The 12606-nt window shown below is 35.8% G+C and overlaps 1 protein-coding gene across 4 annotated transcripts in view; it reads left to right on the top strand.

Moving 5' to 3' along the window:
• The window catches only part of SUCO (SUN domain containing ossification factor), a 55499-nt gene that overhangs the window by 26090 nt on the left and 16803 nt on the right, over positions 1-12606 (top strand). For 3 of the 4 annotated variants that reach the window (XM_088153079.1, XM_088153077.1, XM_088153080.1), the window contains 7 exons: positions 56-163; positions 620-725; positions 4503-4523; positions 4728-4783; positions 5127-5218; positions 8176-8241; positions 11857-11931. In XM_088153079.1, coding sequence (XP_088009205.1) covers positions 56-163; positions 620-725; positions 4503-4523; positions 4728-4783; positions 5127-5218; positions 8176-8241; positions 11857-11931 — 524 coding nt within the window. The remainder of the gene's footprint in view (positions 1-55; positions 164-619; positions 726-4502; positions 4524-4727; positions 4784-5126; positions 5219-8175; positions 8242-11856; positions 11932-12606) is intronic. The other variant, XM_088153078.1, reaches the window with a different exon arrangement.

Genomic DNA, 12606 nt, shown 5'->3' with positions numbered 1-12606 from the left:
TTGAAAATTACCTTTGAACGTGCAGGTCACTGTGTACTTTTTATCTATCCTGAAGGTTTGTTGTTGAATTGTGTGAGCCCATTCAAGTAAAGCAGCTGGATATTGCTAATCATGAGTTATTCTCATCCACTCCCAAGGATTTTCTGGTTTCTATCAGTGACAGGTATGTCTCATGATAAGAGTGCAGTTGTAGAATTTATTGTCATGAAGTTTAGTGAAACTGAAAGTCATTTTCAGTGTTTGTAATTTCATAATCTTTGTAATTTCCATGTCTTCAGCATGCAAATCCAGCATGCTTATTTAGAGTTTAATGACTCAGACAAATATTTCTTTAAAAATTCTCATTTGCAGCTCTCTTCTTTGCAGAAAAAAATTGAATAGATAACTTTACAAATACATAAGGTTTCAGCTAGGTTTATCGCAGTTATACTGAACTGCTTTTTTAATATAATAAATTTAGGCTAAACAGGCTGCCTTAAGTGCTTTCCATTTTAATTTCATATAATTACATACATCAGCTGTAAAGTAGGAAGTATTGAATAATTTATGTGACGTTTTAATTTGCTGTTTAATCACAAAATCATTGTGCTTTCTGATTTTTTATGCATTGTATTCCTAGGTATCCAACAAATAAGTGGGTCAAACTAGGTACTTTTCATGCCAGAGATGAAAGAAATGTCCAGAGTTTTCCTCTGGATGAACAGATGTATGCAAAATATGTAAAGGTAATTTATTTTTGGTTATTGCAACTTTCTCATTAAAGTAGACAAAGAGGAATTGTATTATTAAGAACACATAGCTATGAAGTTGCATAGGGCAATATGTTTTGGCCTCCCATTACATATGCTGTGTAACTGATACATGCATGCATTTAAGCAAAATTTCACTGTCAGAAGTAGGGCAGATGAAATAAATCATAGAAGGGACCATTTAGATCATCATATAAACCCTCCATAAGAATCCAGTTTACAGTATTTTTGACAGGCAGCTATTCAAATTCTGCTTGATGTATCAAAAAATGAGTTTGTTATCTGTCAATGGATTGTCCACCAGTGGATTCCTTGTTAATCTCTTCTTATCACTAATTCTTTTTCTCATACTCTGATAATTGCCTTTCTGTGACTTGAATTCATTATTCCACATCATACACTCTGAGTCCTTAGAAACTTATATTTGCATGCTAAATGTCTGCTGTGTGTGTGATGTGAATTTACATGTGCATACAGAGTGAAGCAGATTATGGCCCTTTTTGGTCAGTATTCAAAATTATCACTTATCTATTGTTATGACTTGCAATAACTAGGATAACCAAAATAAGTCAGTTTCCCACAAGAAGTTGGTTTGTTTTAAATAGATAATTCCAAAATCTTATAGTAAAAGTCAATATTCCATTTATAACTTCCTTAGACCAAAATCTTATTTAGCTTTTTGCTGTTTGTTTCAAGTTCTTTAAGTTCTTAAGCTTGTAATTAGTTTTTCTTCTGTTCAGAGTTGAAGTCTTTTCTAACATGTTGTTCTGAAAGTATCTAATAGCTTTAAGGTAGTTAATAGACAATTTCTGAAAGTGATTAGAAAGTGAGGTTTGTGAACTTAGTGTCTTCCAAAAGACTCCACCGTAGTTGTGAGCTTGATGATTAATCCCTTTGTCTCCTGGCACTCAAACCCATGGGGGACTGTTGTCCTGTGGTTTCCTTGTGAGGAGCACCCATCTGGAGCACATGTGAGCAATCTCCTGTTCTCTTGTTATCCAGAGAGGTTCCAAGGAACCAGTCTACCCACTGGTTCCTTGGTCTTTGCTGTGGTCGTTGGCTCTTCTTTTGTGGAGCCATCTTCAGTTTGCCATACCTCCCCTGGAAGTTGAACCATTGTAAGGATTATTCAAGCTGTCTGGTGGATAAAGTCACTCAGATCTCCTCTGACTTGGACTGTCATTGGGCAGGGCTGGCTGAGGTGCCTGAGGTGTGTTCTGGTGGTAAGATCTGGGATGAGTGAGTCTGTGACCACTGAGGCAGTGAACAGTGAACAAGGTCTCTGCACTGTCAATTTGGCTACCTGTTGCGTCAGAAAAGTGGCAGAGGAGGTGACCTCAGTTGGGTGCATGATGTAGTGTCAGCCTCTTTGAAGAAGAGGGGGTAGTGCCTCCTGCTTGAAAGAGGCGGTAGGGTGTCCCTTCCTCAAGAGGCCATCCTTGGACATAAAGCGTTTTGATAACTATCATCCAGTCTCCAACCTTCCTTTTTTGGGGAAGGTTGTGGAAAAGGTAGTTGGTTCCCTTTTTGGAGAAAGTAGTTGATAAGAACTCTGGAGAAAATGAGTTATCTAGATCCGTTTCAGTCAGGTTTCAGGCCAGGATTTAGTACTGAGACAATTGGCTGTGCTTGTAGATGACCTGTGGTAGAACCAGGATGCAGGTAGTGCATATATCCTTGTGCTTCTTGATCTCTCAGCTGCTTTCGATACTGTTGACCACAGTATCTTTATAATTTGGCTCAGTCGGTTGGGGATTGGGGACATGTTTTGTGGTAGTTTTCTTCCTTTCTGTGGGGCCAGTGTTGGTCGGGGGAGGAAGAGATTGTTCCCTAGGCCTCTTGTTTGTGGGGTGACACAGGGGTTTACTCTCTCTCCCCTCCTAGTCAACATATGTGTGAAACCGTTGGGTGAGGTCGTCCACCAGTTTGGGCCCAGTTCAGAATCATCAGTATGTTGATGATATTCAAATACATCTTTTGACCCCTGGGCCAGCCAAGTAAAACTGACAATGTTCTGTCCCAGTACCTGGAGGCTGTGTGAGTTTGGATAGTGAGAAACTGTTTCAAAGTCAATTCTACCAAGACCAAGTGGCTGTGAGTGGCCCAAACACTCACAGCCCCTTGGTTTTGGTAGGATTGAGTTGGATGGGGTAGAGCTTCCCCATTCAAAGATGATGTGCAATTTGGGGATCTTCCTGGACGCACAGCTCCTGCTTGATGAGCAGGTGGGAGCTGTGGTGAGGAAGGCCTTTACACAGCTTCATCTGGTGTGCCTGTTGTGCCCCTTCCTAGATTAGGAGGCCCTTCAAACAGTCATTCATGCTTTGGTCACCTTACGGCTTGACTACTGCAAGCATGCTACATAGGGCTGCACTTGAAGCCTACCTGGAAGCTTCAACTGGTCCAGAATGCAGCAGCACGGGCAGTGATGGGCATGCCTTGCCATGCCCCTGTAACATCCCTGCTTTGCTATCTGCACTGGTTTCCATTTTGCTTCCAGGTGTGATTCAAGGTACTGGTTGTTACCTGTAAAGCCCTGCATGGCATAGAGTCTGGTTACTTGAGGAACCACCTGTCTCCCATAATATCTGTTTGGCTGATTCAGTCTGTCAGGATTGGCATACTCTGGGTTCCTTTGATTAAATAATGCACCTCTTGGGTCCCAGAAGTGCACCTTCACTGTCAAAGAACCAGCTCTCTGGAATAAGATTCCCCCCAAGATTCAAACAGCCCCACCCTGTTTGTGTTTCAAAGGGCCTTGAAGAGCTGGCTAGTTGCCCAGGCCTCTGGCAAGGGTGTTTGAAGGCTCCTTTAAGTGGTGCAGGTTTGTTTTTGGTCCTGTCCAGTTTGCTGTCTTTTATTCCTTGTTCTTGTTTATTATATATATTGTATAATGACTACTGCTGCTGCTGCTGCTGCTGCTGCTACACTCATTCAAGAGAGCAAACAAGAAAAATAGAAGAAATAAACTGAAAATAAATAAAACAGGCTCCTTTTTTGTGGACTCTGTGTTTACATGTTATCTGCGCAATCAGCAGAGTGCAGTTGGTTATATCAAAGTACAGGTATTCCCCGGGTTAAGGCCATCTGACTTACTGACAACTCGTACTTAAGAACAGGCTGCCTATTACTAAAAATGGTGGACAGCGCTCTCCTTCCTTGAGCCGACAAACAGCTGAAGCCGCACAATGTTTTCATGAGCTGCTGAAGCCACACGTTTTTAATATACAGCCTGTTTTCAGTGGTTCATGAAAACATTGCATGGCTTCAGCAGTTCGTCAGCTCAAGGAAGGAGAACGCCATCCGCCATTTTTAGTAATAGGCCGCCCATTTGTAAGTATTTGCATACAAATTCGTGTTAAAGGCAGAACGGATCTCATTCTTAACCCAGGGACTGCCTTTATTCCTTATTGTACACAATACCCTTGTATACAACTAGAATAAAACAGTGATATTTATTTTTTGTTGTATTGGGGTTTTTTTCCCTTTAGCATTCATCTGTAATTATGAAGCATGCCAGGTGTTTGGCTACATAACAAACAGCTGTGATAATTTGACTGCATGTTGTGTCCTGTAGTGAGCATCTTACCGTTTTCTGCAAATTCATAGCAGCTTATTGGGATGGCGGGAGAGGGAAGGAAAGGAAATTTACAGCATTCACTGTTATTAATTGCATAAGCAGCTAATTTGTTGCCTGTGGCATGCATGTAGTCAACTGATGCTTTCTTTTTTTCTTCTTTTCTCTTGCTTCAGATGTTCATCAAGTATTTAAAGGTTAGCAATATCTTCATAATATTGAAAGCCTAAGGCATGGGTACACTCTGTGGCTCCACACACTAATGCATGAAAAGAACAGAGCCTGACAAGATTCCTTCTGTTAACTTTATGTGAACTTCTATTTTATTTTATCTTTACTTTATACAAGAACTGTTAATTCATTTTTAACTCTTCAGTTATTAAATACTTTTTATTTTTCAGGTGGAGTTGGTATCGCATTTTGGATCAGAACATTTCTGTCCTTTAAGCCTTATAAGGTATTAAATATTATTATTTTTATGCTTTTTATATTCTTGAAATGATCTTTCTGTTTGGTGGTATTTGCAAAAATTATTCATTTAGATGAATTAGTTTTTCAAGGCTAAACAAGCACCACAGAATCATAGTTGCTGTAATGTACGATATTTGAATATATATAAAGACCAGTGTGAAAAAGTTGAACAGTCAAGTCTGTGGTAACCTTGATATAGTGAGAGTTGGGGAAATGCATTGCACTTCAGTTTTATGCACTATGCTAGTGTGAAATTAGTCTTTGGTGGTAAAGGAAACAATCATGATTTGTCACTTCTTTAATCAGTTTAATTAAAATATTATTTATAGGGTATTTGGAACTAGTATGGTTGAAGAATATGAAGAAATTGCTGATTCACAGTATCATTCTGAAAGACAAGAACTGTTTGATGAAGATTATGGTAAGGAAACCAATTGCTCACAATTTAAGATTTATTATAGTTACTTAGTAATTAAAGAAGGAGTTTTACTTGGGTGGCATAAGAGAACAAGCCTGATGAGTTAAGTAGGGTAGCTAAAAGAAGTACATAAGAATAGACATTTATTTTTGTAAAAGGAAAAGTTTAAGGAACTCATATTAAACAGTTAAAAAATAGATAACTCCCTATAAATGCATGCACCCATGCATGCACACACATACACTCACACTGCAAGGTTATTTGTATATTGTATTCTGCAAGAGTACTGCGGTATCAATCACAAAATCTAACTTTTATTTACTGTGGTGAGCAAAATTTGTGAATCCTTTAGAAATATTCATAATCCTGCAATAACTACATTGTGATCTGTTTCATATCTTTGTTGAACATGTTAAGTCAACATTCACTGTCTTAGAAAAAAAAAATGTTAAGCCCTAGGATAATTAGATCTGTTAAGGGAGTAAGCCAACTTCTGATCTATGAGATGAAATCAAGGGTGAGCTTGAGGGGCCCTTTCCTATGAAACTCCTCTATACACTTCTTGGTTGCCACCATTAGAGCCTTCTCTTCATTACACAGATCTGTGGAAGTGAATCATTCCCCAGTCAAAGGAGATCTCTGCAGACTTAATCTGTATTTATTTAAATGAGTCCTTTTTCATGATTGTAGGACATCACACATAAAGGTTTAAATTTTCTTCAGAACATGGATTTGGAATGTTTGTTAGCTGAGATTTGAATAGGGAGCCACCTCCTCCATTCAGTGGGCCTGCCTAGTGGGTCATTTCCCACTGTTACCTCAGGTCTTTTTCAGTCTGTATTATGAATGGTTTTCCCTGTTCAGCAAACAAATAAGCTGAATCTTTTTTTAAAAAAAATAATTCTTTTTTATTATTTATTTCATCTAGCTTTTTTATATTTCTAAGATATACACTACTGGGCCTTGAATCTGGTTTGGCTTGTATATGGCTTCTGGACTGTTTTTTTACTGGGGGAACAGATTTCCTCTAATAGCTTAAGTATTCCCTATGTGTTTAGGAGAAGGAAATTTGGAGGATTCTTCCACTCTCCCAATTTCACATTGGCGTAACTGTTCCTCAAGACATATTTTTGGGGAATAGGCACTGTATAGCATTAGGTGACTTGGCCTTGTACCAGCCACTTGGTTTGTGCTTGCTTTTCAGATTCTGGCTTTAGCCATGTCTGTGTGAGTTTTGGCTTGTTGATTATTCCCAGGGGTTTTCACAAAATGGAAAATATATTTTGCTTCAGATGCGAAAGAAACATATTGTGTTTTGGAAGTTCTGCTGAACTGTTCCAGGTGAGCTGCAGCTCAGTAGAACTGGAACTTCTTGATGGTATGGGTTTCAGCTGAATAAAATCCAGATGGGTGTTAACGGGTGAGCAGGGTAAAGCTAGTACACTGTGTCTCTCTCCTGTTCTCTGGATAGCCCACCTACTGATCTTTCTAATGCCTTCCTTTTTACTGGATGGGCACTCATCATTATTACAATGTTGGTAAGTGGAACTGAGCCTTCTTATGTAAGGATGGCTCCGCTAAGTAGGACAGAAAATGTCAAAAATCTCAGCTATAGAACATTCCAAAGCTATGCACTCTATAGGTACAAAAACTATTATTTGTGGCTGTACAGACCCATGAGGAGCCATAGTTATAAATAAGCAACCTTATAATTGTGAAAATATGTTTTAAAAACACATCCTAAAATTCTTGTGAAATAGTAACTAGAGAAATTGAATTTTCCAAAAAATAGATGACTCCAAAGTTATTCCTCTTTCATTTTCCCAGAAAGTTCTGGGACACCTGAGCTGCAGTTTGACAGCTAAATTGCATTCCTGGAAGCTTTTTTACAATTTCATCTAAAATTAAAACTGGGGACAGGAATTATTGAACATCAAACATAATTTTATTTTTCTTCTCCTTTACTTCCTGCTTTTTTAAACATCTGACGTGCTGGAAAAAACTCAATAGCTTACAATTATTATAAAACTCATTTGGTTTAGTAAAAGCTTAAACTTACAGATTTTTGCTTTTTAACATTCTGTTGTTATATCTATTACTGGGGTGTTTTGTTTAGTTTTGGAGAAACAACGTGGTGGCTAATGAAATTTGTACAGAACTTTTGCTTTAACAGATTTCCTCCCTTGAGTATTGAGTTTTTGTTTTTGGTGAATAATAGCAAAATGGACCTAGAAAATATTTAAAGTACCTGTCAGTTATCATAGTACCTTTGCATTCCTTAGTAAGGACATTGGAAGTCTAAATTGTATATATTTTAGAAAGCAATTGTGAAGAATATTTTTCATTCTGATCTATGTATAAATGGCTAAAAATATAGAATTATTAAAATATTTGCAGTAGAACTAAATTCACATCTGTTTTGTGATCTGATCTTTAAGTTTCATAAAATCAATCTGCCAGGTACGGATATTTATATAACAATATCATTCTGGTAAAAGCCATTCCTCAGATTCCTATATATAACCTAATAAGGTTAATAAAAGCTAAGAAGCTTGATAAGGCCTAAGAGACATATAGGGAGGTGGAAAATAACATTGTTAGAAATCATTGTAAGACCACAAGACTAGATCTTTCATTTCATTTTCATTTCATTTTTCAGTATCTTTTTTTTGGTTTGCATATTTGTTTTGATGTACTGCTACAACAGGAAGTAAGACATTTGCTCTTAAGGCTGCATAAAGAGCCCATAGTATCTACTCTAACTTTTAACTACGATTTTAATATGATAGTGCTATCTTGTATTGCTGTGGTATATTTAATAAAGGATCATTTAAATGATATGATACAGTAGTTCCTATTCTATTCCAGAATAGATTTATTCTAATTAATCTAAGCAAGCAGATCTGATCTTTAAAAGGAGGTATTTGATTAAGTATAATTTTTTCTTCATTTTTAAACAGATTATCCTTTGGACTATGATGTAAGAGAAGAAAAATCTTCAAAAAATCTACTTGGTTCTGCCACAAGTGAGTACACTAAAATCTACTTCTCATCTTCTTAAAAAGTTTAAGAAATATTTGTAGGAAAACTGTTAAAACCTGGTTGTTCCTGCATGTCACAGGCAGATATGTTCAGATATATTACAGTGAGGTGTTTACTAGAATGTTAATGCTCCTTGGTGAATAAGCAGAAGTTATTTTTTATGCTTTTGTTACTCTGTTGTTTTCACCTTATTTATGGATGAGGGATAGTAAGCTGCTCCTCAGAGCTGGTAGTGATTAAGTGGCATAATCCCAGGTAAATAAATAAACTATTTAGGAAAGAGTGTAGAAAATTATTTCAGGATGCTGTTGATATGCATGTCTTAAAATGCGTAAAAGGGAAGCTTGTTTTGGAGCCATTTGTTAGAATATGTAAAAGGATTATGGGGAAATCTGATATAAGTGATGAATATAGAAAGAATACATAGCACTTTGATCCCATACTTTCACTTTTGAGAAATTCAATAATCCTAAAAAGTTCAATATTTCTCAATTCAAAAAATTCAATAATTCTCAATTCAGGTCTTCAATCTGCCTGTTTGCCAATCTTTTCCAGTGCCAAACTGTATTTTGGGTGGCCTTATATATTACTTGTTATATCACTGCTAAAATTAGTCTATTTTATTTTTGTATTTATTTTTAGAGCTTGTTGCTTTTTAAAGATTGCTTTTATAAACAATTTTAATCTCTTCTGGAAAGAAGAATAGTATAGAAATAAAAAATAATTATAATAATACACAGATTTGGCATCACCAAAAGTAAAAAACATGGAATATATTAAAGTGAATATGTGTAGCTCAGGGTTGAACTGTGGAGTCCTTGGGGTTCTGTGAGCTTGGTTGTTTTCTTGCAGACGTTTTGTTACCCGGCTAGGTAACATCTTCAGTACTAGAATGGAATGAGGTTTGCTCTCTGTTCATACAGTATATTGTGGTATGCCCTGCCAGTGTTGGTGGGGATGTGGGTTTTGTTTTGTTCTATTTTTTTCCTCTGGTAGGTCCTTGATTATAATCCAACCACCAACACTGGCAGGGCATACCACAATATATAAACAGAGAGTAAACCTCATTCCATTCTAGTACTGCAGATGTTACCTAGCTGGATAACAAAACGTCTGCAAGAAAACAACCAAGCTCACAGAACCCCAAGGACTCCACAATATATTAAAGATTTTGGTACACTTACCTGTTTGGGCAAGAGGCTGGTTGAGAAGAGGAAGGCCGGATTGTCATCATTTGTGAAGTAAAATCCATAGATAAATGTCATGCTGAACTTTCAGAAGAGCGGAATACAAATGTGAAAAATATGTTGTATATCTGACTGCATGGAAAACATTAAGTATAATTCCTAAAATTATGTAGTAGGAAACATGGTCTTGCAGGTAGGGGCATTTACAGTACTCTTGGGTGCATGCACAAAGCCCTATGCCAAGTGTGATTCAGTATTTAAAATGAGCAATACTGTATTTAAGGCCATAGACTAAAATTATGTGTAAAACATCAACAACAAACATGAAATTGATCTTACAGAATATTTCTGGCCATATGTGTTAAGTGAAATACTTTTTATAATTCTATAGCATTTTACTCTACATCATGAGCTAAGACATTCTGTCCAGCTAATATCAAACCAACCTGATCATACATTTTGCCATCGATTAATTCAAATTCATTGTGAACTTGAACATTATTATTTCTATAATATTTCTAAGTATTCTTTATTTTAAACATTTTAGTACTTGTTATGTAAATTTTAATTTACTATGTAAATTAAATTGTATGTACTTTGTGTTTCTTAATAGTTTTCCATGCATTTTCAAGCTTGAAAATTGTAACCTTCCTAAGGAACATGATCCGTTTCAGAACAGAATGAATCCTAATCTTTTTGCTGTTCAGCAGTACTTTGGATTCTGTTTCAGTTGTTTGATTTTTATCTGGCCCATTATGTAATCCAGGCAATGTTCTATGCTATTGACAACTCATAATGAATAATAGAAATTTGTACCATCATCATATTGATGGTATTTCACTTTAATAGTCTGGATAATTATTTCATTGGTATGTATATAAAATACAGATAATTGGCAGAATTCCTTAAAAGGTTGCAGACCAACAGCTCAAATACCAAATACTAGCTCCCAGTACCACTTTCTGGACATTACCTGACAGAAGGACTGAAATCATTGTCATATAGTGTCCCCAGGGCCAAGCCATGACAAGAAATGCATTCATTCCTGGTGTAAGTTCACTAATGCAATCAAAACAGAATATTTTAATACAGAGTAAAATACAAAAGGAGAAAATGAAAATCAACAACAAAATCAAAGTACACTTTTACAAATATAACAGAATAGCAGTATTTTACATATTCAACAAAAACAAATATTATAGTACAACATAGCAACACATATAATAGTTTACATCTAAAACATATATGCTAAAGTGAAATAACAAAAATTATTCATTTTAAAATAGTCAAATATGCAGGACTTTCTATGGTAGATTGACAATCTGTGGCTCTCCAAGTATTGACTTTGTGATTCTTAGAGCTTCCTTTGACCACTATAGAAATTGGTAGCATTGTTTTTCACCACTGTGAACAAAGAAATGTGAAAATGTGAGTCCTGCAATAACGTTAACATAATTTTAAAAGCACACCACATTAATTGCCCCCAGAACCCAAGAAAAAGCTCTGTTCTCTTTATTGCCCTGCCTACTTTGCTCAAGGGCTCCCCAAAATCTGGCTCCCTTTCACCAAAAGATTATCTACTTAAACAATAAATAATTGGAAAACTACCCAGTTCATCATGAGTTTACCTCCAATTCTACTCTTGATTGATTCCCCCCCTTACTTGATTTATCTCAGAACATAATTAAACCAGGTGAGCTCCCTGGTTTATTGTTTGATATTAGACATGCAATTATTAGCCAATCTTGATTTAGCTAGTTGAAAGGTAACAAATGATGGTTCACTTGTAAATCATCAATATTTCCTAATTTTTCAGCTCAGTTACTACTAGTAGCCTACAGAAAGTAAGGTTGGGGGGAGTGAGAGAAATCTTTCAGCTTTTTAATGATAATTCTCCCAATCACATAATGGCAAACATATCCTCCAACATTCATAACAATAAATTGAACTGGACATGGTTCAGCCCTTAATGATCTCATCTGCTTTTCTATTTTTTTATTAAAGTTGTTATTTAAAAATCCCAATTAAATAGTTAATTCTTTGTATGTATCCACTTTCTTAAAATAAAAACTACTCTCTGAGTAACTGTAGAATATGTATTTAGATTGTATCAAACAAGAATGCAATATTTCAAACCAGCTTTCAGATTTTGAATGAGTTTCACTCTGGATTTCAGTAAGGGCAATAGGTGGAAACTATTTAATTTTCTTAGTTCTAAGCAATGGTGGTGAATTTTTCAGAAAATACTATGTTGTTTGACATATGTTGTTAAATTCTTGACTACCCTCATTATTATGAGAATTTTCGTTTGTATTACATATACATGTATATGTAATTTATTGCTCAAAAACTGTATACCTAGCAGAACAAATTTCAGTAAAAGTGACTAAATTGTGTTTGACACTTTTCTAGATGCCATTTTAAATATGGTGAATATTGCTGCTAATATACTTGGAGCAAAAACTGAAGAGGAAACTGCAGAACAAGGTAGGTTATATATACAATGTCTTCTAATTGATTCTTGGAATAAATTTTGAATGGCTTTCATTTTGCTTAGGTGAATTTTTTCTCTGCTTTGTATAATAATAAAAACTGCAATTATTTATTTTAAACATTTCTTACCTGGCTTTTCTTCAGAAAGATATAAATTAACAAAACAACCTACCAGTTTCAAAAACAATTTGATGTAATAATAAAGCAATCAAGTACTAAAATATTAGAGAAACATTTAGAAATCAATCAACAATCCAATAATTTAACCATAACAATTAAAATTGTCTCAAAAAGAGTGCAGCTATTTACGGACCAAAAACATTTACAAAAAGAAAGCTTTTAATATATGTCAGTCCCGCTAGGTAGACCAGACCAGTAAATCAATTCCACAGGAAGACTAGAACTACACTTTATTGAGATAAGCTATAACAGAAGAGTTATTATAGCTTATCTCTTGTGCTGTACCTCTCTTCCTTCCAATACCCCAGTGAATCAGGGAGTCATTTGAGCTGCTTCTGAATGTTATCTTGCTTCCTAAGATTTAAAGAATGTTTTAGCCCTCTTTGCCTAGGTAACAATTCTTGCATATTTCTGTTAAGGTCCCTTCCCTTACTCTCTACAATGTCCCACATAAGGCCCTGCCTTGTGAGAAGAAGGCAAGATGAGCCT

Source organism: Python bivittatus, unplaced genomic scaffold, assembly GCF_059951505.1.
Source record: "Python bivittatus isolate LINGU-HERP-01145 unplaced genomic scaffold, Pbiv_v1 ctg000700_np1212, whole genome shotgun sequence".
Taxonomy (NCBI): Eukaryota; Metazoa; Chordata; class Lepidosauria; order Squamata; family Pythonidae; genus Python; species Python bivittatus.
This window is presented reverse-complemented; position numbering and strand designations above follow the sequence as displayed.